The 27,603-nt window shown below is 56.7% G+C and overlaps 1 protein-coding gene across 1 annotated transcript; it reads right to left on the bottom strand.

The window, feature by feature from the left end:
- Positions 1-2,921: 2,921 nt before the first annotated feature.
- GAP43 (growth associated protein 43) lies at positions 2,922-27,300 on the bottom strand. The gene is made up of 3 exons (XM_038754115.1): positions 27,225-27,300; positions 11,620-12,223; positions 2,922-3,078 (listed from the first exon to the last, which is right to left on the bottom strand). Exons 1-3 carry the CDS (start codon positions 27,252-27,254, stop codon positions 2,993-2,995), a joined length of 720 nt encoding a protein of 239 aa, XP_038610043.1. The 5' UTR covers positions 27,255-27,300; the 3' UTR covers positions 2,922-2,992.
- Between the last annotated feature and the right edge of the window lie 303 nt (positions 27,301-27,603).

Genomic DNA, 27,603 nt, shown 5'->3' with positions numbered 1-27,603 from the left:
TCTGCACAGGCACTGAGTACAGTGCTCCACAAACAGTAAGCACTAAATATGCTGGTCTATACAAAGTAGGTGCTCAGTTCTCTGCACATAGTAGAAGGCCAGTACAGCACTCTGCACAGAGTAATAATAATAATAATAATAATGATGGCATTTGTTAAGCACTTACTATGTGCAAAGCACTGTTCTAAGCACTGGGGGGATACAATTGTGATCAGGTTGTCCCACGAAGGGCTCACAGTCTTAATCCCCATTTTACAGATGAGGTAACTGAGACCCAGAGAAGTTAAGTGACTTGCCCAAAGTCACACAGCTGACAACTGGCAGAGCCAGGATTTGAACCCATGAGCTCTGACTCCAAAGCCCGGGCTCTTTCCACTGAGCCACGCTGCGTCTCAGAGTAGGAACACAGTAAAGTGCTGTACAAACAGCAGGCAACCAGGACAGTGGGCTGCACAATTAGTTGCCCAGGAGAGTGTTCTGCACACAACAGGCAACCAGTAAAGTGCTCCACAACCACTCTGAAGCCAAGGCCCCAGGGAATATAGGCTGATTCAGAGCTGGTGCCCCAGGGACTGATGGCATCTGGTTCCCTGAGTTAGTGCCCAGGGTGTGCAGAGTACGACTGCATCTAGCAGATTGGCATTGAAGTGGACAACAAGGTGATTTGCCTCTTCGAAAGAAAGTCAGTATTTCTGGTTTGAGCTTTTCTGATCCCACCAAGGCAGGGGTGAGCGAGGCGGGATGTATGAGAAGTCCACACCTCCCTTCTTGCAAAACTGGACCCTGTTTTCATGTCATTATAAACTCATTCTACTTTAGAGCAACCCGAGAAAATATTGTTCAATATTTGTTCAACATTGTTCGTTAATAGGAACCGGCCTGGGTAATTAAAATCTATAATTACTTTCCAACCATATGTTGTTCAAACGTGAGACAGGGTCAGCTTTGGAAGGAAGTTCCGGGCTTTAAGGGTGGCACTGACGGCTGGCTAGTTGTCTGGGGGCTGGGAGTGGGGCGGGGGCGGGGGGAGAGGGAGCAGTGCTCCCGTGTTGTGGGGAGGGTGTGGTGGAAGTCTGGGGGGCACTGGGAGATCTGGGCCACAGTTACCTCATCTGTAAAATGGGGATTAAGACTGTCAGCCCCCTGTGGGACAACCTGATCACCTTGTCACCTGATCACTGAGAGCTCACCTCCTCCAGGAGGCCTTCCCAGACTGAGCCCCTTCCTTCCTCTCCCCCTCGTCCTCCTCTCCATCCCCCCATCTTACCTCCTTCCCTTCCCCACAGCACCTGTATATATGTATATATGTTTGTACATATTTATTATTCTATTTATCTTATACGTATCTATTCTATTTAGTTGATTTTGTCAGTATGTTTTGTTTTGTTCTCTGTCTCCCCCTTCGACACTGTGAGCCCGCTGTTGGGCAGGGACTGTCTCTATGTGTTGCCGACTTGTACTTCCCAAGCGCTTAGTACACTGCTTTGCACACAGTAAGCGCTCAATAAATACAATTGCTTGATTGATTGATCTGGGGAGAGTCTGGTGGAGGACTGGGGGTAGTGGTCCCGGAAAGGTCCGGGGGGATTCACAAGAGTTGCTGGGAGGAGTCCGGGGGGATTCCAGGGAGGGTCTCGGGGTTTGGGGGGAGGGGATGCTGGAGAGACATGGATCCTCCCTACCCCGGCTGCCCTCCAAGCTGGCTGGCGTCGGGCCCCATGTCCCGGGGCAGTTGGCTTCCCCGGTGGTTCAGTCCGGTCGGATCTGATCCTGCCAAGCAGAGGACCCCGAGAGTCAGCGACAGGTAGGACCCGGGGTCCGCAGCATAGTGGGAGGAAGAGAGGGGAGGACGGGGTCGCCCCGGCAGGAGCAGGTGGGGGTTTTCGGCCGCCTCCGGGGAATGGAGCGGTCACCGGGGCCGGGTGGTCGCGCCGAAGGGCAAAGGGGAAATCGCCAGGGCGTCAGGCTGGGCCGCAGACCGGAGGTAAACCAGCTCTCCCTTCCCCACCGCTCCCCCGTCCCCCGCCGCCCTCCCCCACAAACCTCCGGCTCCCCAAACCAAACCAGCCCCCACCCACCCACCCTCGGGGAGGAGACGGGGTGGCAGGCGAGGGAAGAGGATGAATTTGGGGGGAGACAGAGTCCAGGGTGGGCGAGGGGAGCTTGGTCGGGCAACTAACGGGTTCGAAGTTGGGGGGAGAGGAGAAAATGATGAAAGGGGATGGGAGAGGGAGGGGGAAAAGGGGTGTCAGAGGAGAGGTTGGGGAAGAAGGGGTTGGGGGTTGGGGTGACGGAGAAGGAGGGAGGGACTAGGGCTAAGGGAGGGGGTGGGGAGGTGGAGATAATGGGGAGGGGGCGGGGGGAGGCGGATCGGGGGGAGCCGAGCTCGGGGGCGGGGGAGACAAAGTAATACAGAGCCGCGTCGGTATGTGACCACTCTCATCGTTTATTAATATTCAGATTGAAAAAGGAGCTTGGAGCCGCCAGTTACGCTAATTGGCACGTTCGCCTTCCTCTGTTTTTGTTTGTTTAAACGAACTGGGTGTTTAATTGGGGTTTTTTTTTTTTTTCCTCTTTAGCTCACTCCATCACATTGAAAAGGAACAAAAGAAAAACGGTTTTGAAGTCACTCGATAGTCTGAACTCCTTAGATGAACGGAACATCGCACACACTTGGAACAGAGAGAGAGGGTGCGGACCCCCGCCCCCACCCCCGCAGAACCACGCACCAGATCAAAAACCTTGGATACAGTGCAAGAATTTCCCAAAATGACTGGATCATCATTACCAAAAACTCGCCATCACAACACCAAGAAACAAAGAAATGTTTAAGCCACACTGCTTGACTTGGGAGACTTCCTGCTTTTTTGTTTTTTAAATGGTTTTCCACACAGAGAGAAAGAGGGGGGGCGGGGGGCTCCGGAGGGAGGGGCGGGAGGGGGAGGGGACTGGGTGGGGTGGGAAGGGATGCGGGGAGTTTTTTTCTCCAGGTTTAGGCACGTTCTTGGTCTGCCTTGTCTTCTTCCTTCCCTTCCTCTTGCCGGGCACTCTCCATCAGTTTGGTTTCTTCTACAGCGTCTGAAGAGGCAAACGGGGCGGGCGGGGAGACAGGAGAGTGGAAGGGTTAGCACTGCGGCCTGCGGGGCTGGGAGGACCCTCGGGGGACGGGGGAGACGGGAGAGCCTAGGGGTTGGCGCTACCATCGGTAGTTCCAGGGGAGGAGTGAGGAACCAGTCTACGTTTATTCCCAAGCTCGCTGGCTGACCCTGAAGCTTCTTGTTCGGGGACAGCCCAAAGCTGGGGAGGCTGGGGCTCCGGGACTGGAGACCGCTTTCACCAGGGCAGAGATCTCTCCAGTCTCTCCTCCCTGGCTCCTTCTCTGAATAATAGTAATAATAATGATGTTAATAATATCATTGTTAAGCGCTTACTATGTACTAAGCACTGGGGTGGATACAAGCAAATTGGGTTGGATACAGTTCCTGTCTCACAGGGGGTTCACAGTCTCAATTCCCATTTTACAGATGAGGTAACTGAGGCACAGAGACTTATCCGAAGTCACACAGCAGTCAAATGAGGCTCCTTCCCTCTCTCCTCCCGGGGGATCCTCTGCCGCGAGAGAACGGTGCACAGGAGGCGCTCACGACAGTTGAGTGATTGGTCTCTAGTCCAACCGGCTGGGAGGGAACGCCCTGCCAATGGTCCTTCTGGAACTCAGGGAGACGCCCCTGGCTCCGACTGGCAGACTGTCAGCCAGGCGCGAGTCCGTCGCCCCGGCAAGCGCCTCCCCAGACACAGCCCTCTACCCCCTCCAAAGGGCCATCACTTCCAATTACAGGAGCCCGGGACGGCACTCTGCACATGGAAGGCACTCAGTATGGAGCCCACTGCAGTGCTCTGCACGCAGGAGTCCCCGCAGCACCAATGCCAGGAAGAGCAGCTGCTCTGCCTGCTTGTCTCCAGATGCCACCTCTGTGCCCCCCACCGGGGGTCCCTGCTGCCCCCCCACCTCGGCCCCGGCAATTGGACCGAGTGCATTTCCGGATACAACGACGGCCCTCTGGAGTTACCCGCGTGTTCACCCAGGCTGGCATCCTGGCTTACGGGCCTTGTGGTGCAGTGGTAGGGGGCAGACGGAAGGCGGCCAGAGGGATGGGGCTCTGGTTTCCTCCCTCATGTTTGGCCTATATCTTTGGTGGCCGGTGGGAAGCCACGGGAATACTGGCAGGGCAGCCTGGCTCCCACCCCCAACCCCAAAGGGAGGAACTCTGAATAATAGTGATAATAATAATGTTACTAATAATATTATTGTTAAGCGCTTACTATGTACTAAGCACAGGGGTCGATACAAGCAAATTGGGTTGGCTACAGTTCCTGTCTCACAGGGGGCTCACAGTCTCAATTCCCATTTTACAGATGAGGTAACTGAGGCACAGAGACTTATCCGACGTCACACAGCAGTCAAATGGCAGAGCCAGGACCAGGTCCTCCTAAGCCACGCTGGTCCTCTAAGTTTCCCCAGGTTGGGCTGGGCTGGTCCACTGTTCTCTAGACTCTGCCCTCCTTCTGAATCACCTGCCTTGCACCTCCAAGCCCTGGTTCCAAAGGATTTGAAACCCCTGGTCCAGGGCCCCTTCCCTCTCCCCAACCACAAAATAGAATCCCCAAAGCACGCAGGCTGGAACTGGCCCCTAGATCATGACCACCACAGCCACCACAGCTCTGGCCCCCTGGGAGCCTGGTTCCTGGCAGGGTGGGAGGCAATGGGCCCCAGCTAGGCAGAGCACTGGAGTGGGAGTCAGGAGAGCCAGGCTTTCATCCCGACTTTGCCACCGGCCTGCTGGGTGGTGACCTGGGGCAGACCACTTCCAATTCTCTGGGCCTCAGTTTTCTCCTGCTTTCCTTCCCAGCAGGAGTGCGTTGAGCCTCGGCCACGGGACAGGAGCCACTGGAATCGCTTTGGAAAAAGAGTTCTAGGAATCGATGTCATCAGGAGTGGAAGTTCGTGTGAAACCCAGGACCCTGGCATCCAAGCCTCCTGGCCACTCTAGCCTCCAGAGCCTCCCGGCCTCCTAAAGTCTGCGGAGGCAGGGAAATGGGGATGGGCAGAGCAGGGGTACTGGACTCTGCCCCCCAGCACTGTTTCAGGGTGTCAGAACGTGTCCCTGGGCCACAGTCTGCTGTGTGACCTTGGGCAAGTCACTTAACTTCTCTGAGCCTCAGTTACCTCATCTGTAAAAATGGGGATTAAGACTGTGAGCTCCACGTGGGACAACTTGATCACATTGTATCCCCCCCAGCGCTTAGAACAGTGCTTTGCACATAGTAAGCGCTTAACAAATGCCATTATTATTATTATTATTCAGAGCCAAGAGGGGGGCTTCCCCCAGACACCAGCCCGGCTCGGACATCCCGGAAGACAGTGCCCGTCCCTCCTGCCGGCTGCCTCATTTGACAGACTATGAGTTGACTTGATACCTTTAATAATAATAATGATGATGTCATTGGTTAAGCACTTACTTTGTGCCGAACACTGTGCTAAACGCTGGGGTAGACACAAGGAAATCAGGCTGTCCCACGTGGGGCTCACAGTTTTAATCCCCATTTTACAGGTGAGGTAATTGAGGTACAGAGAAGTTAGGCGGCTTGCCCGAGGTCACACAGCAGACAAGTGACAGAGATGGGATTAGAACCCACGTCCTCTGACTCCCAAGCCCGTGCAGCCACCCCGACTCCCGAGTAGAGCAGAGGATGTGAACGGTAACCCTCCTCCGTCTCGAGAACCGAGAAAGAGCGGGAGGGGCTGGCGACCCCGGAGGGAGGGAGGAAGTCGCCTCATGCGCCCTGCAACGTGCCGTGGGCTGCCCTGGGCGGGTGGGCACGCCCCGCCCTCGTCTCGACTGGCTGGGAGGGGGCCGCTCCTTGGCCAGGGGCTGGAGAGACTGGGCTGCATCCTCCCCAGCTGCCCGGCCCTGGCCGGACCCCCAGCCTCACGCCCCGACTCCCCGCCCGCCCAAGATAACCCCCATCCCGCTTTGGTCCGGACGCTATCCGAATCGGGGAGGAGGAGGAGGAGGAGGAAAAGAAGAGGGAGGAGGAGGAGGAAAAGGAGAGGGGGGAGGAGGAGGAAAAGGAGAGGGAGGAGGAGGAGGAGGAAAAGGAAGGGGAGGAGAAGGAAAAGGAAGGGGAGGAGGAGGAAAACGAGACGGAGGAGGAGGATGAAGAGGAGAAGGGGAAGGGAGAAAGTAAGAAGGATGAGGGAGGAAGGAGGAGGGATGAGCTCCGGGCTCAATTACAAGTCATTTCTCACAGCGTCTAGACACCAGCTGCCCGGTTGCCATGGGAACCCCCAACTTCCGAGGATGAGCTGAGAGGAGCCATCTCTCCGGAGAGCTGGGCGGGGGCGGAGGACCGGGAAGAGGGCGAGCAGAGCGGAGGTACGCTTACAGGGAACGAGGGTGTGGCCTCGGCACTACCCCATCAATCCGGTCACTTTGACCGACTGACCAAGGGGCAGACTGGCCCCGGGGCGGCAAGTGCCCCGGCACCAAAAACCGGACGCCGAGCCAAGGCACCCATTCCTTCCTCTGCTCCTGGCATGGCAAGGCTCGTCCAGCCCTGCCTTGGGGGCCAAGACCTCTGACCAACAAGACGGTCCACCCCGCTCACCCCTCTGCCTATGAGTTGTCTCCTGCCACTTCCTGTTCCCCAGACTCTCCCCCACCGGGGCCCTTACTCAAGCTCCGAGAGTGTGGCACAATCTGTGTCTGCCTCTCAGATGGACTGTGTGCTCTTCGAAGGCAGGGATAATGCCTACTAAATCCATTGTTCTCTCCCAAGAGCTCAGTACATCAGTCTGTACACAGTAGACTGTGAGCTTCTCGAGGGCCGGGATCGTGTTTATTAACTCCATTGGGCTCTCCCAAGTGCTTAGTGCAGTCTTTTGGCACACAGTCGATTGTAAACTCCTCCAAGCAGGAATAGTGTCTACTAACCCGATTGTGTTCTCCCCAACATTCGGTGCCACACTCTGCACACAGTAGACTGTGAACACGATGGCAAGGGTCATGTCTACTAACTACTGAATCTCTGCACATAGTAGGTGATCAGTCAATATCATTGATCGATGCTCCTAATTTATTTTAATGTGCATCTCCCCCTGTAGACTGTAAGGTCCTTGGGGGCAGGGATTGTATCTACCAACTCTATGTACAGTGTTGGTACACTCAATCAATCAATCAATCGTATTTATTGAGCGCTTACTGTGTGCTTACTGTGTGTGATACAAGCGTTGTATCTACCAACTCTATCTACCAACGCTTAGTACAGTGTTCTGCACGCAGTAAGCACTCAATTATTTCCACTGGTTGATTGTCAGATTGATCGAAGAGCCTGAGGAGGTAGAAGGCAGGAGTGGACAGGCCACAGACTCTCTGATCAGTCTTTTGCAGGCATCCCGGGGCCAGCGGTCAGGGGCATTAATTCCCTGTCTGCGGACAAGCGCCCCCAGCCCAGAGCCAAGGTTTGTGTCGCTTCAGGGTGCAGGTTCAGGCAGGGCCGGCAGCCACCAGAGGTCCATGCTGTTCTGGGCCCTGTTGGGTTTCGAGCATGATCCTGGTTTCTCTTGGACAAGGAGCCTGAGAAGGGCTGAGGGCCAAATCCGCACTCCTCTCCCAGCTTCCAGCCTTCAGCTGATGCCCACTTATCCAGGACAAGAATGACAAACTCCATTGCTGGTGCAGGGGAATGGTGGTGGGCAGCTGGCAGGGGGACCCCACCTCAGCTGTGTGGGAGGCTGGTGAGGGTGGTCTAAGTGACAGCACCCCTCCTCCGGTCGGCAAGTACCCAGTGGGAACACATGCTGAATGCAAGCCAGCCGAGACCCCTGGCCCAGCCCGGCCTGCTCCCTGCTGGGAATGGTGAGGCCACTCTGGAAACCCCTAAAGATTGGGGAGGTAGAGACCCAGACCCTGCAGACCCTAAAACATGACAGAGGTGGAAGGTCCAGCCCCCGCCTCACGTGACTGCCCCCAGCCCATCTCCCCAGCCCTCCCCGGCCCACATTTGCAGGCCAGTGCTAGTCCTCCGCCCCGACTTCTGGGCTTGCACCGGTGCCGAAGAATGCAACCCCTCAGAGCCGAGAAATGGTGGATGGTGGGTGCTGCAGAAACCACAGCTGTCACCCAACCCCAAGCCAGGACGATGTCAATTCCGTGGGCTAGGGTCAGCTTGCCCAACCTGTTCCTTGCCTTCCTTTGCGAGAGCTTCCAGCCTCTTCACGCCCGGGCCCTAGAGGGGAAGGGTCACAGCCTTCTTGGGGCATCCAGCTGTGGTAGGAAGGTGGGTGGACCAGTTCTGAAGAAAGGTGGTGGTGGAGGGAGGCCACCAGCCCTGGTTGGCCTTGGGGCATGGTTCTGACGGCTTAAACAAACTCAATAATAATGATACAATTTGTGGTGTTGCTAAGCGCTTACTTGGTGCCAAGCACTGTGAGAAGCACTGAGGTAGAGGAATGATAATCAGTTTGGACCCAATCTGAACCGTAACACTCCCTCCCTTAAGGGGGAGCCTGAGGGTCCGACTAGTCCCACCCCCACCCCCCACCCCCCAAGTTGGGCCGGCCCCCAGCTCTCCCGGGATCGCAGTTCCTCAGCCTCCAAGGAGTGGGGGCTTGGGCCGGTGGAGAAGGAAGATGAGGGTCCTGGGCTGCGGGGCGAGGTGGGAGGGTAAAGCCCCAGTTTTAAAATGCAGTTTCCTTAGGTGGGTGGGTGAAGGCAAGCTGGAGGCACAAGGAGCCCTGGGAGGGGGCTGGAATGGGGGGGGGGGCAATCAATCAATCGTATTTATTGAGCGCTTACTGTGGGCAGAGCACTGTACTAAGCGCTTGGGAAGTACAAGTCGGCAACATATAGAGACGGTCCCTACCCAACAGTGGGCTCACAGTCTAGAACCCAGGTCTAGGTCGAACCCAGGGCTGGAATCAGTACACCAGCCCCGGCTCTAGGCCCTACCGCGCCCCTTTCCCCAGCCTCAGCCCCCGTCCCTGCCCCGGCCCCAGCCCCAAACCCCGACCGTGGCCCCCGCCCTTGGCTCCATTGTTTCCCGGCGTAGAGCCCAGAAAAACCAGCAGATGGCGTCCAAGGAATGAAATTGGCGGAGAGGCCCGAGCTTGGGGTGGGAAAGGGCTGGAACAGGGGCTGGAGTTGGGGCTGGGGATTGGCGGAGACATGCAGAGGAAACAGGTGATGGGCAGGAGTGGAAAACACCCAGCTGGCGTTTCCCCAAGGATCCCCCAGAGTCTCTGAGAAATCCCAAAAGAAGCTTGTCCTATTGGAAAAGGTGCATGACTGGGAGTCAGGAGATCTGGGTTATAATCTTGGTCAGCTACTTGCCTGTTAAGTGACCTTGGGGAAGTCACTTCTTCCTCTTCCTCCTATCAATGGTACTTACTGAGTGCTTACTGTATGCACAGCATTGTACTAAACTCTTGGGAGAGTATGATACAGCAGAGCTAGTAGACAAATTCTTTGTCCACAACTAGCTTACAGTCTAGAGGGGAAGACAGGTGTGTCACCTCTCTGGGCTTCAGTTTCCTCATCTGTCAAATGGGGATTCAATCCCTGGTCTCCCTCCCCCTCAGACAGTAAGCCCCATGTGGGACAGGGCCTGCATCCAACCCAATTATCTTGTATCAACCCCAAAGCTTAGCCCAGTGCTTGCCACTTAGTAATCACTTCACAGTGAATACAATTATTACTACTTTGATTAGGCTTCTGCCTGGTCCTGCAGGACAGGAATTGGTGTCCAGCCTGGCCTGCAGAGCAGAGACCACTGTCCTGCCAAACGCAGCCATCCCCGCTCCCCAGATGGCTGTCAGTAAGAGCTTGCCCTGGTGATTCAGGGAGGTTCCAGGAGGAACTCTTGGGTGGGCCTCAGTCCCACCTCTCCCACCAGTTCCTTCCTTCCTCTCTGAGCCACTAAACCCTCCTGCCAACTCCAGCCCCCTTGGCTCTCCTGGATACATGTCTACTGTTCTATCTCTCTAGTTGTCAGTACATATACCTGAGTATGCCCCACTAGCAGGGAAGCTCTTTGTGGCCAGGTGATGGGTGGTCGTTTCTTTATTTTGCACCACCCCAGGTCCAGCGGATCACCCTCAGTGGGTGTTCCATAAATACCATTACTGCTGCTACTACTACTGCACCAAATGGATGCAAATAAACACTGCTCCTCCTCCTCCTCCTCCTCCTCTCTCCTTCACCCTCTCCTCTCTCCTCTTCCTGCAATCAGGGTTAGGACTCATTTTCCCCAGGCACTCTGTTGTTTCCAGGACAGTGACCACAGACTCATGTCTGGTGGTTTGTCTGGTCTTTTATTTTTAATGGTACTTGTTAAGCATTTACTCTGTGCTAAGCACTGCACTAAACGTGGGGGTAGATACAAGCTAATCAGGTTGGACACAGTCCATGCCCCACACGGGGCTCACAGTCTTTTCACCATTTTACAGATGAGGGAACTGAGGCACAGAGAAGTGAAATGACTTACCCAAGGCCACCCAGCAGACAAGTGGAGGAGCCAGGACTAGAACCTAGGTCCTCCGACTCCCAAGCCCGCGCTCTATTCACTAGGCCATGCTGCTTCTCCATGCTGGTTTGGAACTGATCTCCTCAAAGACTCCAAAGAACCCCAGTACTCCTAGGGACCTTCCACCCCAAATAAGTAGGAGGTAGCCCAGGGGAGGAGGAGGAGGAGAAGGGTCCTATGGGGATCTTCTCCCAACTCCCATTTTGCTGAGGGCAAAGGTAGGAGGCTAGGACTTCTCCTGGGAGGCACCTGGCCCTGGAATTCCCAGCCCCCATTTGGGGATATGGTTCGTGATCTGTCTTATAATTTAGGGTTGACAGTTCTTTCCAAAACTGCTCCCGCTACTGCAGCTTTCCTGTTTCACACCTTTTAATTTTTGAACTTGTAGCCTAAAGGCAGTTTTAAAAATAAAAATAAAATCACAGAACCTCCCTCTTTTCTTCTCACCAGAAGCCAGGAGCTTTAGAGTGCCACTTTTGCTAAAAGCCTGGACCCAGCCTTAGGTCCAAGTCTTGGCCCCAGCCCCCAGCCCCCAGCTTCCAGCCTCAGTCCCTGCCCCAGTACCAGCCCCGAGGTCCCAGCCTTCAGGCCCCAGTCCCAGCCTCTATCCCCAACCCCTGCCTCTGGTCCAGGCCCCAGCCCCAGCCCTCGGCTCCAGCCCCAGGCCCCAGCCCCAGCCCCAGCCCCAGCCCCAAGGCCTCAGCCCCAGCCCCTAGCCCCAGCACCCAGCCCCAAGTCGCCCACCTGCAACCCCCAGCCCTCAGCCCCATCCATATTATTGTAAGGAAAGTGTCTGGACACTCAGCAATCTGAGAAGGCCAGTCAGTCCTCTGGCCAGGATGGACCACTTTAGTCTTCCAGGAATGGAGCACCAGTGGAGAAGGGCTTCTTCCTCTCTGCTCAGAGCGATAGACACGCAAGTCTAAAGGGTCCCCGGTCCCTCCCACTAGCCCTTCTCCCCACCTCCAGGCCCCAGCCCGGCCCCAGCCCAGTCCTGGCTCCTGCTCCTGCTCTGCTGGGCCCCCAGCCACTCACCTGTCAGCTCCTGGGCTGGGCGGGGATCGGTGGCCTCCGGCGCAGTGGGTCCCTGGGGGGCAGGGTCCTCGGCGGTGGCAGTGGGGGGTGCGACAGCGGGCACAGCGGTGGCAGGCTTGGGGTCCTTCACGACCGTGGCATCATCAGCCTTGGAGGACGGTGAGTTGTCAGCGATGGGTGTCTTGGCTGGACTACCAGGCTTCTCCCCAGATGGTGGAGCGGTGGCCGGGGTCTCCGTCTTCTCCTCACGGGGTGCCTCAACGGTCCCCGCCCCCTCGCCCCCCTCTGCTGCGGTGTCGCTGCCCCCCTCGGGCTGGGGGCCAGGGGTCGAGGTGCCACCTTCCTCCTTGGGGCCCACAGGGGCCGGGTCAGGCCCTGGGCCCTCCGCCTCCTCCTGCTCCTTCCCCGCCTCCTCCTGCTCCTTTGGGGCCGCAGCATCAGGGCCGGCAGGCCGGGGGTCGCCCTTCTTGTCGCCCTTGAGCTTTTTCCTGGTTATGTGTCCACGGAAACTAGCCTGGATCTTGGTGGCTGCTTTGTGGGCTTTGTCTTCGGGCTTGGCGCCATCCTGATCCAGCTTTTGGTCCGGGTCATCATTCTTTTCCACCTGTGCCGAGCCAAGGGAGAAGCCAAGACCATGAGGGGTTGTTTCAAGTGCCTGCGGTATTCTTCATCAGCAGTGATTGAGCACTTACTGTACAGGATGCTGTCCTGTATACCTACTGGGTGCCCGGTGCTGTACTGAGCACCTACTGCATTCAATGCACAGTATAATAATAATAATAATAATAATAATAATAATAATAATAATAATAATGACATTTATTAAGTGCTTACTATGTGCAAAGCACTGTTCTAAGCGCTGGGGGGATACAAGGTGATCAGTTTGTCCCACATGGGGCTCACAGTCATAATCCCCATTTTCCAGATGAGGTAACTGAGGCTCAGAGAAGTTAGGTGACTTGCCCAAGGTCACACAGAAGACATATGGCGGAGCCGGGATTTGAACCCATGACCTCTGACTCCAAAGCCCGGGCTCTTTCCACCGAGCCACGCTGCTTCTCCAGCGTGCCTACTGTGTGCATTGCATGTACTGTGTGCATTGTACTGTGCTAAGTACTTGGACTGTACAATCCCTGCCCTCAAGGAACTTTCCTAGATGCCCTGTACAGTGCTCTGCACACAGTAGGTGCTCAGCACTGAGCTTTGCACACAGTAAGTGTCTGGCACAGTGCTTTGCACACAATAGGCACCCAGTAAACACTGGTGACCAGCAGACCCTTCCCTAGAAGCTAGAGCCCCTTCAGCCTTCACAGATCCTCATGGGGTAAACTTGTTCCTTCCAGAGCAATGCTGAGGCCTAGATTTCAGCCAGGGAGAGATTTGTCCCTGTGAATATGGAGTCTGGCAAATGGTCAATGACCTCAGGCCACCTCCCACCTAGCCTCAGACTTTGCCCCTCCATGAGGGCTAAGTCCAGACCCTTGCTTCAGGGAGCCCCAGGGCCCATGCTCAGCCACTGGAGCCCAGACCAGGCAACCTCAGATCTCAGGACCATGGCCCAGGACAGCCTCTAAAGTTAGGATCACGGAGGGACAGAATCTGCTGGGACAGCATTCATTGAGCGGACCACCCTCCTGCAGTCCCCATCCCCAGACATGCTGCACCAACTGGACAGGGAATATATCTATTTATTGTTATATTGTACTCTCCAAAGTGCTTAGTACAGTGCTTTGCACACAGTAAGAGCTCAATAAATGATTGAATGAATGAATGAATGAATGAACCATGGAAGAAAATGGGGTCCTCCTAGGCATCCCATTCCTGCAAGGGTCTTCCCCTTCCCCCACAAGCCTATCCTTGTCTGGGTGGAGATTCTCACCCCTCCCTCCAACTCAGGGAATCCTGCATTCTCTACAAATCTTGTCTGGAGTGAGGTGTGGGGAGATGGGGGAGTAGTGATCTGGATGAGCTGGAGGAGTGGGGGCTTGGGGTCACTGCTCCCTGTCCCCCAGCCCCATGAGCTCTCCCTCAACCAGAGAGCTTCACAGAGGAGGTAGGAGGGGTGTGTGGTGGGAATAGTCAGGTCCACCAGCAGAGTAGGCAGTGCCAGTGACAGTCTGTCTGGAAGCAGTGGGAGCCCAGGACTCTTCACGGCACCAGGCACTCCGCCCAACTCTGGCCCGGCCCAGCTAAGCAATCCCAGAACACTTGCCCAGCCTGTTAGGTGCTCCCTTTCGCTCTGGCCCTGGGTTCTGGTCCTGCCTGGCCCACTGAGCACACCCCCCGGCTCTGGCTCTGCCTGGCCCACTGGGCACACCCCCTGGCTCTGGCCCTGCCTGGCCTGCTGGGTGTTTCTTCCCTCTCTGGCCCTGCCTGGCCCACTGGGCAATGAGCTGATGGAGAGCCCCAAGAGGCCATGGCTGGGTCCAGTCCCTGGTCCAGTCCTTCTCTGTGCCTATCCTAATAGCTTAGCCTTGACCCCCAGTCAATACCTAGGATCCAGGTTGGTGGCCCTAGGGCTCTGAGAGGAGGCCTGCTCCTGCCCAACAGCCCCTCAGCCCCTCCTGACTGCAGAGAAAGAAGACCTGGGCTTTCCTGCAGCCATTGGCATGCAGCACCCCAACCCCCAACCCTCAGGGAATCAGGCAGCTTCATTGGCCAGATATCGACCTGCCATCAACCCAGCATCCCCCCACCCTGCACCCTCAGCCTGAACCTTCCACCCTGAGTCCTCCACCCTGAACCTAGCACCCTCTGCCCAGCTCCTCCACCCTGCACCCTGTACATAGGGCCCTCCACCATCTGCCCTCTACCCGTCTCTCCACCCAGTACCCTCTGCCCAATGCCACAAATTCTAGGCCAGCAGGGTTCAATTTCAACATGGGTCATCCTCTGTGTCTTTGTCAGCTGGAAGACAGCCACCCAAGAAGACAGTTTTCTAGGATGGATAGTCATCCAGTTTGGAACTGCAGTTTCAATGAATTTATGTACCAACCCAAAATATTTATTGAGCATCTACGGAGTGCAGGGCATGGTACTGAGCACTTGGAAAAATACAATAATTAGTAGGCATGATATCTGCCCTGAAGGGGCTTCCAGTCTAATGAGGCAAACAAGTACTAAAATGAATTCCAGGTAAGGGGAGGAAAGTATAAATATATTTACAATGGAAGGGATGAGAGGACTCAGGGGCTTAGGCAACAGGAATGTTCAAGTGGCATTTGGTGGGTAAGAAATAGGGCAGGGAGAGGAGAGGTGAGTCAGGGATGACCTTATGGAGGAGGGGTTTTTATGGTATTTGTTGGGTGCTTATCATGTGCCAGGCACTGTTCTAAGTGCTGGGGTAGATACAAGCTAATCAGATTGGACACGGATCATGTCCCACATGGGCCTCACAGTCAATCCCCATTTTACAAGAGGCCTCCTTTGACTAAGCCCTCATTTCTTCTTCTGCCAATCCCTTCTGCTTTCTTCTGCCAATCCCTCAATCTTTTCCCTTGCATTTGGATTTGTCCCTTTTTTCACCCCTCCCTCTGCCCCACAGCACTTATATCCATATCCATAATTTATTTATATTAATGTCTGTCTGCCCCTCTAGACTGTAAGCTCATTGTGGGCAAGGTATGTATCTACTAACTCAAGTTGTATTTTACACAGTAAACTCTCAATAAATATGATGAATTGACTGGTTGGTTGATTCTCCCCCTTCTAGACTGTGAGCCCACTGTTGGGTAGGGACTGTCTCTATATGTTGCCAACTTGTACTTCCCAAGCACTTAGTACAGTGCTCTGCACACAGTAAACACTCAATAAATACGATTGATTGATTGATTGATTTACAGATGAGGTAACTGAGGCACAGATAAGTTATGTGATTTGCCCAAGGTCACCCAGCAGACAAGTGACAGAGCTGGGATTAGAACCCAGGTCCTTCTTACTCCCAGGTCTACCTCTATCCACTAGGCTTCTCTAGTCCCTTCCAAAAGGGACTTGAAGATGAGCAGAGTGGGGTCTGCAGTTGGTCCGTCCCTGTCTGCAGAGCAGCCATCAGTTCAGTCTTATCCTGCAATGACTGTCTGGTCTTCCAGCTGGTCTGTCCCTGCCCAGAAAGGACACAGGACTGGATGGGCACCTTTAGGTTAAGGATGGTTTTATTTCTACTGGAGAGTTGCACACTCACAGGGAAGTGGTAGAGTATCAGGATATGGACATAAGGGCATAAGGACATAAATTATTTATTTATTCTTATTAATGTCTGTTTCCCCCTTTAGACTTTAAGCCTGTTATGGGCAGGGAATCTGTCTGCTAATTCTGTTGTATTGCCCTCTCCCAAGAGGTAGTACAGTGCTCTGCATGTAGTAAGTGCTCAATAAATTCCACTGATTGATTGACTGATAAGAGCTGCGGGGCTGAGGCTGGAGTGAGTATGAGAAGCAGCGTGGCTCAGTGGAAAGAGCACGGGCTTTGAAGTCAGAGGTCATGGGTTCGAGTCCCGACTCTGCCACATATCTGCTGTGTGACCTTGGTCAAGTCACTTAACTTCTCTGAGCCTCAGTTACCTCATCTGTAAAATGGGGATTAAGACTGTGAGCCCCACGTGGGACAACTTGATCACCTTGTATCCCCCCAGCACTTAGAACAGTGCTTTGCACATAGTAAGTGCTTAACAAATGCCATCATTATTATTATTAACAAACCCAAGTGTAGGGGCTTTGTAGAAGGGAGGGGGATTGAGTGGTGGAAGGAATGAGAGGTGAGTCAGGGAAGGCTTCCTGAAGCAGATATGATTTCAGTAGAGGTTTCAAGCTGAGGAAAGCGGTGATCTGTCAGATATGGAGTGTGTGATGTCACCATATTGCACTGAGTGCCAACAGCCACCACTCTACCCTGCCCTCTGGGCCCCTGCCCCACTCAGCCTGCACCGCAGATTTCAGGGACTCTTTGAGGCCCCTTTGCTGGAGGGGGGCGAGAAGCTACAAGCTGTTACCCAGAAATCCAGAGCACATCTTGACCCTTGGGCCAGAGACCGCTGCCCCTACCCATCCCACCTCTGCCCAGAGCCACCCATGAGACTTTTCTTGAAACCCTGCCTATGGGGGTGCCCAGGGCATTGTGGGGGTCTGGTGGAGAATTGAGCGGGTGCCTATGAGAGGGAGGAGGAGAGAGGAAAGAGTTGGGAGGGGGGCAGAAGGGGAGGAGGGTGAGAGGAGGAGAGAGAAGGGAAAGAAGAGTGGAGAGGAGGTTAATGGAGGGGGAGGAGGGGGAGAAAGTGGAGGAGAAGAAGGAGGAAGAGAAGAAGTAAGAGAGGGAGGATAGAGTGTAGGAGGACAGGGAGGGGAGGGGGGATGGAGAGGTGGAGAAGGAGGAGGAGAAGGAAGAGACGAAGTGGGAGGAGGGACTGTGGTTGAGGGGTGGTGAGGGACCATCAGGAGAAGGTTGGGAGGAGTCCGCTTCATCTCTCTTCAGCTGAGGCATACTCAGACCCAACATACAGCAGCAAGGACTGAGTCCGGAGCCTGAGGTCGGTCTGGGACCAGGGCCGAAACTGAGGGAAATGCAGTTAGCTCCGACCAGCGGCCACATGGGATGGAACTGCCAAACCCAGGGGACTTCAGTAGCTCCAGGGTTCAATGCCTGGGACAGTGCCAGGGTGCCCGGCTGGACTTCTCAGGCCACGCCCTGCACCCCACCCCGTACCCCACCTCTCTCCTGAGCCGGCACCATTGCACCTCAATCTTGCCTATTTTGCCCACAGTCTCTCACTGAACTGGAACTCCCTCCCCCTTCATAGCCAGCAGGTGAGATCACTCTCCCCATCTTCAAAGCCCTCTTAAAATCACATCTCCTCCAAGAGGACTTCCCCGATTAAACCCTCACCCCCCACTCTATCTCCCTCCTGCATCGCCCTGGCACTTGGATCTGTCCCTTTTAAACACTTTCTATTCATTCCAACCTCAGACCCCAGCATTTATATCCATAACTATCATTAATTTTAATGTCTGTCTCCCCCTCTAGACTTTGAGCGCCTTGTGGGCAGGGAACACCTCTACCATCTCTGTTGTGTTGTACTCTCCCAAGGGCTTAGTACAGTGTTCTGCACTGTAAACATTCAATAAATACTGTTGATTGAAAAATTGATTGAGAGCCCTGATTCACTAGTCCCACCCCTTTACTTCACAGGCCCCTTCCCCTCTGCCAGCAGTCCCTTCCCACTCCGTTCCCACACTGCGCCCACACTGGCCAGGCTGGACCTCATGGACTCCATGCTGAGGAGCTACTACCCTTTGGGGAGGCTATGCAGAGCAGCAAGGGAGAGTCTGTGCGTTTGGTGGCATGTTCCCCAGCAACCTGGGTGCAGGAGAGCCCCTTCCCCAGAGAAGGCAACCAGCAGTGGGGAGCACCAGACCCAGATCTCGGACCATGGGCAACAGGCAGGATGAGGAGGAATCAGACGGAAACCATCCAGAGGCAAGATGGCAGCTATGGGAGAGAGGTTATTGGCATGGGTTGATGCTGGAGTCTGGGGCTGGTCATAATGGGAGCTCTCTCTCTGGTGGATGCAGTGGGTTCTAGCCCCACAGTATGTCACGAGCCCAATGGTCACCTCCCCAGGGTCATTGCTGGCCCCTCCCTGGTTGATCCAGGTGGTGTCACTGCCAGCCCCTCCCTGTCTGGTCTCGTCAGGGTCACTGCCGGCCCCTCTCTGATTCCAAAGACCCATCTCTACACTTAGCTACTGCCCCTTTCCTCCCTCAGCAATCTGGGTGAATAAAGAACCCATACACACCCAAATAGTAGACTGTCAGCTTCCTAAGGACAGGGATCATGTCTGGTAACTCTACTGTATTCTCAGCAGAGTGTCCTGCACACAGTAGACATATTCTGAGCCACTTGTTCAAGATCCCATGTTCTAGGTCACATATTTTAGCTTGCCTCTCCCAGGCCCTGTGCTCTCAGTCTGGTCTCCAACTGGGAGACTCTATCATGGAAACCTCCATCTGTGGGGTGGGGGCACCACAAGAACCTCCATCCAGGAGGCCCTCCAACACAGGAACCTCCATCCGGGGGGCCTCCATCCATGGGGACCTGGCCAAGAAAGGGAGCTCTTTCAGGGATTCCTGGAGCCAGCGAGTGGGGGGGCTCCCTGGAACCACAGAACCTGAGGCTTCCCTGGATGGGAGGGAGAGAGTGAAGAGGGATCAGCAGAGATGGCAGGATGAGCTGAGGGCTGCATGTCCAGTATCCTGCTTCACCCCAGGCTAATGATTCAGAACGCCCCAGGGAGAGCCCCCGACTTACGCTTCTCCAGGCAGAGTTGGCAGCCAGCCCCGGCCAGGGGCTTGGGGTGGGGAGCCCCATCTCCCCGAGGTTTTCTGGGCTGGAGAGTTCAGGAAAGAAGTGGGAGCAGCTGGCTAGTCCAGTGTGATTTCATGTGTGTAAATTTCCCACAGTGGGAGGCACCGATGCCCCAAATGTTGAAGCAATTCAGCAGCACTCAGAAGGAAAGTAGGAGGAACCCAGGGAGTTGGGGACCCAGCCCCGCCCAGCCAGAACCTTTCTGAAACCTTCCCTCCTAGCAAGCACTGGGGCAAGGCCAGGGGCGCCCATGATGCCCACAAACCCAGATGTGGGTCAACCTGTCGAGTACAAGATTGACTGAAGAGCTGTGGGTGAGGCAGAGGTTCAGGGTGGTGGGCAGGAGAGCTAGACTTCACCCTGCAGTTTGGGGGGTAGAGGTGGACTCTCAGGGCCAAGCACAGACTTTCCCATGGGATATGTTCCCCACAACCCTAGAGAGGCAGCAGGGACCTGGGCCCCACTGCAGGCTTGAGGCCAAGAGGCTGGAAACTACCCAGAAGCACTCAGTTTGTGCCAGCTCAGGAAAGGGACGAGGGGGTGGGGCAGACTGCCCATCCTGCCCTGTGAGCGATAGACTTGAGATGTCCTTTTGAGCTGAGGAGCCAAGGGCTGTAAAACCAATGTTTCTCCCTGGGGACCCTTGTGAGAAGGGGCTGTGGAAGAGGTCTGACCCTTGCAAGGCAGCAAAGAAGAGCCAGGCTTCAGAGTGGACAAATAGCCAAAAAGGAATCCACATGGTGCTGCTATGACTAAATATTCTACCAGGTCCCCAGTGGGTCTGGTTTAGGTTGCTGTGCTTAATAGAGAATGATGAGAAACTGGAGAAGGTCTAGGAAAGAAAGCAGCAAAACCCATTAGAAATAGAAATCCATCCCCTAAGGAATTTCAAAGGGATTGGGGGTTGAACCTGAAGAGGAGAAGGCTGGGGGGGACAGAGACACGAGCTTACTGGTTGGGCCATGAGCCTGGAGTGGCCACCCTCAAAAGGAGAAGGGGTTGAGGGGGTGGGAATGCCCCTGGACTGGGATATGGGGTCTGAGATTGGGGAGGGGATGCCCTTAGGGCAGCGGAGGACAGAGCGGGGTGCAGGGAAGCCTGGTGGCTCCCTGGGCTGGGAAGGGTGGCCTGAGAGTCAGAGCATTACCAACACCTGGCTTAGCTCATGTCGCTGGTCCCTAGTTCTGGAAATTCTCACGAGGCCAGCGAGAACTGGCTCTGAGCATCCAAGACTCCAGAAAAGATGGCAGTGAGAGTTCCCGAGCGTGGCAAAGAGGGCGGGGCATCTCTTTGAGTGCCGGCCTTGAAAGTGCTGGACCTCACCCACATCACCACACCCCACTGAACCGTGACCACATTTGACCAGGCCACCCACACGACCATGCCCATATAGGGACACGGCCACGTGGCCACACCCAATTATACCACATCCTGTCTGATCATGCCTATGTGACCACACCCCCTACCAGACCACACCTACATAACAAGTTCACATCCCTCCAGACAATACACATACAACCACACTCACTATTCATTCATTCATTCACTCATTCAGTCGTGTTTATTGAATGCTTACTGTGTGCAGAGCATTGTACTAAACTCTTGAGAGAGTACAACTTAACAATAAACAGATACATTCCCTGCTCACAATGAATGAATTAGGCAGACACTAATAGAAATGAATAAATTACAGACATGGACTTAAGTGATGTGGGGCGGGGTGGGGGTGGGGATGAATAAAGGGAGCAAGTCAGGGTGACGAAGAAGGGGGTAGGAGAAGATGAAAGAGGGGTTTAGTCAGGAAAGGCTTCTTGGAGGAAATGTGCCTCAGTAAGGCTTTGGAGACGGGGAGAGTAATTGTCTATCGGATTTGAGGAGGGAGGGTGTTAATTCATTCTTTCAATCATATTTATTAAGCGCTTACTGTGTGCAGAGCACTGTACTAAGTGCATGGGAAATATAAGTCGGCAACATATAGAGACAGTCCCTACCCAACAATGGGCTCACAGTCTAGAAGGAGGAGACAGACAACAAAACAAAACAAGTAGACAAGTGTCAATAACATCAGAATAGATAAATAGAATTATAGCTATATACACATCATTAATAAAATAAATGAGAAATAAATATGTACAAATATACACAAGTGCTGCGGGGAGGGGAATAGGGTAGGGCAGAGGGAGGAAGTGGGGGCGATGGACAGGGGAGGTGGAGCAGAGGAAAGTGGGGCTCTGTCTCCTGGAGGAGGCCTCCTGGAGGAGGTGAGCTCTCAGTAGGCCTTTGAAGGGAGGAAGAGAGCTAGTTTGGTGGATGTGTGGAGGGAGGGCATTCCAGGCCAGGGGGAGGATGTGGGCCAGGGGTCGATGGCAGGACTGGCGAGAATGAGGCCCAGTGACGAGGTTAGCGGCAGGGGATTGGCGTGTGTGGGCTGGGCTGTAGAAGGAGAGAAGGGAAGTGAGGTAGGAGGGGGCAAGGCGATGGAGAGCTTCAAAGCCGATAGGAGTTTTTCTTCATGCGAAGGTTGATAGGCAACCACTGGAGATTTTTGAGGATTTTTTATTTTTGTTCCAGGCCAGAGGCAGGACAGGGGCAAGGGGATGTGACTGGGCAATGCGCTACCTGACCACTCCCACAGGACTGAGTGAAGCCACATAGGTCACATCCACACACAACCACATCCCACCACACCACGCCCCACCAGATCCCACCCATGTGCCCACACACTACCAGATAACTGCTCTACCATCCACTTTGGCCTTGGGCCATCAGTCAGAGATGGGCAGAGAGAGGGACACGAACTATTTCCAACCTGCTTATTTATACCTAACCCCGTGCTTAGTACTGTGCCTGGCACATAATAAACACTTAACGAATACCATTAAAAAAATAATGGTATGTGTAAAGGGAGACATCTCCTTAGATGTTCTTCTCTGCTTCTCTAGCCTCAGGGTTCACTCTCCTGTTGCTGACTGTTGCCGTTTCTTGAGGGACTGGGGAGTGGCTTGGGGCAGAGGGGCAGGGATTAGGGGGACCGGGTGGAGGCAGCAGGGTCCTTGCAGGGCCAGAGGGGACAGGCATTCGGGGCTAACTGGCTGATCTCTGGTTTGAGTTACACAGCCTCCCGCTGGAGACTCTGTCTCAGTCCCTGGATTGTGTCCCCTCCTACTGTTCCCCGGGGCAGTGAAGGGGGGTGGGGAGGAAAAGGGGTCACTTCCAAAGCCTGTGCTGTGGGGATGTCAGATGGATGGTTGGATTTTGGTTTTCTCAGATATTAAGGTCTTCTTAGACAGTTGCCATTTAACTCTTCAATCGACCACAGAGACCATGCCTTCTAAATGAGCCCCTAGCTTGTTTGATTCATTATTGATTAACTGTTGACTGATTACCCCAGCACCCATAGAGCATTCCGTACAACATCGGTATTCAGTACAGCTCTCTGCACTCAGTAGGTGCCCAAAAGAGTTTTCTACCCACAGTGAGCATCCAATACAGCTTTCAGCACATAGTAGATGCCCAGTACAGTGTTCGGCCATTAACAGGCACCGAATTCAGCATTTTGCACACAGCAGGCACCTAACAGTGTCATGTGGACAGCATGACACACTCTGCATACAATATGCATCCATCCCAGCGTTTTGCACATAGTAATCAATCAATCAATCCGTGGTATTTATTGAGCCCCTGCTGAGTGCAGAGCATCACACTAAGCTCTTGGGAGAGTACTATTCAGTCGAGTTAGTAGAGATGATCCCTTCCCACAGGAAGGTTACAGTCTCCACTGGGCGCCCAGCACAGTGCTCTGCATACGGCAGGCACCTAGCATAATGTTTGCAGAAGGGTACTTTAGTTAACCACGCTAGTGGGGCCCAGGGATGCTGGGATCAGTCCAGATTCAACAAGAGCCTTTTTTAAAAATGATATTTGTTAGTACAGTACAGGCACCGTACTAAGTGCTGCGGTAGATACAAGCTAATCAAGTTGGACACAGTCCCTGTTCCACATAGGGCTCACAGTCTTAATTCCCATTTTACAGATGAGGTAACTGAGGTGCAGGGAAAGGAAGTGGCTTGCCCGAGGTTACACAGCAGAAGAGTGGAGGAGCAGGGATTAGAACCCAGGTCCTTCTGAGGCTCAGGCCCATGCTCTATCCACTAGAACACGCTGCTTCTTGGGACCAAGAGGCGAGAGCCAAGCAGGCTTGAGCTCAGTCTAGTCTTTCCTGGGGGGACGGAGCCCAGACAGGACCATGGACAGCCCGAGACTGGCCACAGCGTGCCCTGTCGCCCCACCCGAGCAGGCAGCGAGGGCATTTTAGACCCGTCCCTGCCTCTCGCCCGCTCGGGGCCTCAGTTTTCTCATCTGTAAAAATGGGGGAGCCGTAGCCCGCCTCTCCCCGTCCCACAAGACCAGGGCTTTCCCAGCTCTTCGAGATTCACGGCTTGGTTATCCGTCCCCCTTGAAGACCAAGAGCCACAACCAGTGAGGAAACGCCCATCAGGCCGGTGCCCCTGAGGCCTGGAGAGGGTGGCCTCAGTGTGTCTCCCCTCTTCCCCGCCCCCGAGGGCAAGGCTGGATGAACCAGCGGGAAGCGGGTGGGCGCAGAGGGAAGAGGCTTTGGTTTTAAGGGCCCCGCCCCATGTTGGTGGTGGGGGTGGGAGGGGGGACTCTCTTCCCCAACGCTCCATTTTCATATCCCCAAAATGGGTGAGAAGAGAGGGGCTGGGGTGGGGGAGCGGGCGGCGGCACGACCCCCGATTCTGAACCGTTTTTGTGTTGTATCTGCCCCAGCGCCCAGCACAGTGCTTGGCACTGAGTAAACGTTAACAGATGCCACCGTCATTCTGATTCCTAGGAAGAATTGAGCCTGCAGGGTGGGGCCCTGGGGAGGTGGGGGGAAGGGGAGGAGCCCCCGCTCTCCTAGCGAGCCCCGGAGCGCGGCGACCTGTCGAAGGCCGGGGGTGGGTGGGGTTGGGGATGACCACCCTGGGTCCCCCCTGGCTGGTGGGGGCGGGGCGGGGCAGAGGCCGAGCCAAGCCGAAGGCGTTCGGGGAATCTGGGCAGGAAATCCGAGGTCTGCGAGGCGCCGCGAAATCGAAGAAAGGGGCCGCGGCCGAACCGGACCGGACCGGGCCGAACCAGCGGGCGAGGGGCGAGGCGCCCTCGCCACCGAGAACCACGACATTTCTAATCGGTTCCACCTTCGGGAAACGCAACCTGGCCCGCCATGAGCTGTCCTTCCCCCCTCCTCTCCCCTCCCATGTCCCCCCCGGCCCCCAACCTCTTGGTTTGGGGATGGTTCACCGTCCCCTCCCCCGCCCCCCCGCTCAGTTCTCCGGGGGAAGGGGAACCCTGCGACCCCCGCCCCTGATCTGCTCCTGCAGTTGATGCGAAGCCGCCCCTCCCTCCTCCTCCTCCTCCTCCTCCTCGTCCCTCCTCCTGGTCTTCCTCCTCCTGGTCCTCCTCCTGGCCCGCCCCCCTCCCTCCTCCCTCCCTCCCTCTGCCCCCCCGCCCCTCGGCTGGCTGCCTTGGGCGTGGCCGCTCGGACGGTGACTGCAGCCCGCGCGCCCCCGGCCCCTCGGAGGGACCCCTCGAAGAGACCCCTCGGAGGGATCCCTCGGAGAGACCCCTCGGAGAGACCCCTCGGAAGGACCCCTCGGGAGGGACTGGGCGGGGGGCTCGGATCCGGGGGACCCCCCGCCCCGAAAGGAGCACGCTGGGACACCCAGCCTACTCCGCGAGCTCGGCTCTGCGGCCACAGCCCTGGGGGTCCCTCGGGGTCCGCCCGCCGGGACCATTGTGGACCGAGACCGGCCCGTGTGGGCGGGGCAGCGGGCTGGGGGGCGGCAGGCCTTGACGGCTTCCTCCGCGTCCTGCCTCCGTGGGCCTGCGGGAGGGCGGATGCCCAGGCGTGTGCACGGGTGTGAACCTCTACGGGTCCCCGGGGGTGTGCCCGGACGCATGCTCGTATGTATGCCTTTACGTGTGTGCGTGTGTGTGTGTCTGGACGTGTGCTCCTGGGTGCGCCTTTCCGCGGGCCCGGGTGCGTGCCTGTGTGAGTTCGTGTGTGCCTGTGTGTGGTCGAATGCATGGGTGGACGGCGTGTGCGTGTGGCAGGTTAATGACCCCGATGAGGGGCGCGGGGTGAGAGGTTCCTGGCGGCCGTCCGGGCATGGGTACCCCAGGAGAGGCTCCCCTTCCAGGCTAAACAGCCTCCCTGCCTTCCTGCCTCCCGGCCTCCCTCTTTCTCTGCCTCCCTGCCTTAGCAAGGGGCTCCCGGTCCTGCTCCGGCCCCTGAGGCTCCTGCTCTTTGTCGGGGTGGGAGGGGGAAGGGGGGACGTGCTTGTGAGTGTGTGTGTGTGTGTGTGTGTGTGTGTGTGTGTGTGTGTGCGCGCGCGCCCGCCCGCGGAGGGGCGCGGATGTCTGGGAGGCTGCGCGCCGGTGGGCGTGCACACGTGTGCGAGCAGGCGTGTGCGTGTCTGTGGGGTGGTGCCCGCGAGTGCACCTTTCTTCGGGATTGCGTGTGCGAGCGTGTGCGCATTTCTACCGATTGTGCCTGAGGGCGGGCGAGGTGGGAGCGGAGTGTAACGGGGAGCGCATCTCCAATCCCCGTGGGAGCCTTTCCGGGCCCCCGCCCGCTACCCGGGCATCCAGGGGCGGGGGGCGGTGAGAGACCCTCAGACGCCGCCCAGGGATGCGGGATCTTGGTCTGGGATGGGAAGTGAAAGACCCCCACCCGCTCCCCTGGGATTCAGGGGCTGGGGCCGATGGGGGAGAGTGTGGGGACTCCCGCCTGCTTCCCGGGGGTTCAGGGGCTGGGCCAGGTGAGGAATAGTGAGGAGCCCACGCCCACGCCCACGTCTCCTCCCCGGGCATCCAGGGGCTGGGACTGGCGTTGGGGGGAATGAGGGACCCATCCCCCCCCCGCCCACTCCTGGGGGATTCGGGGGCTGGAACTGGTGGGGGGAATGAAGGACCCCCAGCCGCCATCCGGGGATGCAGGGTCTGGGTGGGGAGGGGGTGAGTGAAGGACCCCCGCCCGCTTCTCAGGGATGCAGGGTCTGGGGCCGATGGGGGGAGTGAGGGACCTCCAGCCTTCATCCGGGGATATAGGGTCTAGGTCGGGGGGGCGGTGGAGTAAGGAACCCCCGCCCGTTCCGGGAGATCCAGGGGCTGGATCTAGGGGAGGGGTGAGGGACCCCCGGCTGCCGCTTCAGGGGCTGGGGCTCAATGGATGGGGGACGGCGAGGGACTTCCGTCGGATCCCCGAGCATCCAAAGAGCTGGGTCTTGGTGGGGGGCGACGAGAGACCCCCCCAATGCCCCCCCCCCCCCCGAGCATCCAGGGGCTGGTTGTAGGGCGTGGGGAAGAGGCCTCCGCCCCCCAGCCGGGGGTCTGGGTGCTCCTTCCGGCCTGGGGGACCAGCGGCTGACGCTCCCCTTCCCCACCTGTGGGCTGGGATCGCTGGCGAACCGACCCCCCCCCCCCCCCCCACCCCCGATCTGCCTATGGTCTGCGTATCGTCTTCCCTCCACCCCCCACCCCCCGCTTGCTCCTTTTCATTCAAGTTTCCCGAGCGTCTCCCTGGGTGAAGCCGCGGTGCGAAATGGGGGCGCATTTCTCCTCCCTGGGCTGCCCCGCCCTCCCCCGCGCCCCCTCCCCGGGCTCCGGCGGGACCCTGGACGCCCAACAGGTCCGGCGCCCCCCACCCCCGGGACTCGGGGAGCTGCGAGAGGCGCCCGACTTCTCCCGGGGAAGGGGCCGAGCTGGGGCTGGGACTGCATTCGCCCTGCTCCCCGAAACCCCCCGCCTCGAGGACCTTGAGCTCGCTTCCTCTTCCCAGGGGTCCCGCCTGCCCCTCCCCCTCTCCCATCCGCTCCCCACCCCATTCCCTCACCCTCCGGCCCCCGAAGGGGCTGGAGGCACCAGCGGTCTTGGGTACCTTTTACATAAAAGGAAGAGTCCCCACCCAACCCTCTCCCCTCGCATCCTTAGGCAGAGACCCCAGGGCGGAGACCCAAGGAAGCTTGCCGCCCCCGACAGTGTCCCGGAGCCTCTCCCCAGCCCCGCAGCCCGCAGCCCCCAGCCCGCAGCCCCCAACCCTAGGCACCGGCGCCCAAGATCGTCCGAGCCGAGCCCCCCACGCCGCCCCGCATGGTCCTGCCGAGCCCTGTCCCCGCTCCCGCCCATCAGCGGGGAGGATCGCCTCGCCGGGGAGATATGAAAGGAAACGGAAAAATCCCAGCTCTTACCTGTTTTGTTCTTCTCATACAGCACAGCATGGTCGCCCCTTCCTTTCTTCGGCTGCTCCCTGCCCGCCTGCTGCCCGCCTGACCGCCCGCCCGCCCGCCCGCCTTCTTTCCTCCTCTAATTTCTCCCACCCCCTCTCCACCTCTTCTCTGTGCGCTCGCTCCTTTCTCTCTCTCTCTCTCTCTCTCCCCCCTCCCTCTCTCTCTCTCTCCCTCTCCCTCTCTCCCTCTCTCTCTCCCTCTCCCCCTTCTCCCTCCTCTCCCTTTCTCTCTCTTCCTCTCGCTCACACAGGCACACAAAAACGCACACACACAGACACACACACACACACACACACACACACACACACACACACCAGGACAGTTAGCAGCTACTGTAAGG

The sequence above is a fragment of the Tachyglossus aculeatus genome, chromosome 11 (assembly GCF_015852505.1).
Source record: "Tachyglossus aculeatus isolate mTacAcu1 chromosome 11, mTacAcu1.pri, whole genome shotgun sequence".
NCBI lineage: Eukaryota > Metazoa > Chordata > Mammalia > Monotremata > Tachyglossidae > Tachyglossus > Tachyglossus aculeatus.
Note: the sequence above shows the minus strand (reverse complement) of the source record. Positions and strands in the feature narration are given on the sequence as shown.

What these genes read in the sequence shown, in the direction of transcription:
- GAP43 (XM_038754115.1), bottom strand. Translation starts at nt 27,254, where the DNA reads ATGCTGTGCTGTATGAGAAGAACAAAACAG. An exon ending in GTATGAGAAGAACAAAACAG is followed by an intron (nt 12,224 to 27,224) that starts GTAAGAGCTGGG and finishes GGCTCGGCACAG; the next exon opens with GTGGAAAAGAATGATGACCC. An exon ending in CCCAGCCCAGGAGCTGACAG is followed by an intron (nt 3,079 to 11,619) that starts GTGAGTGGCTGG and finishes TTGCCTCTTCAG; the next exon opens with ACGCTGTAGAAGAAACCAAA.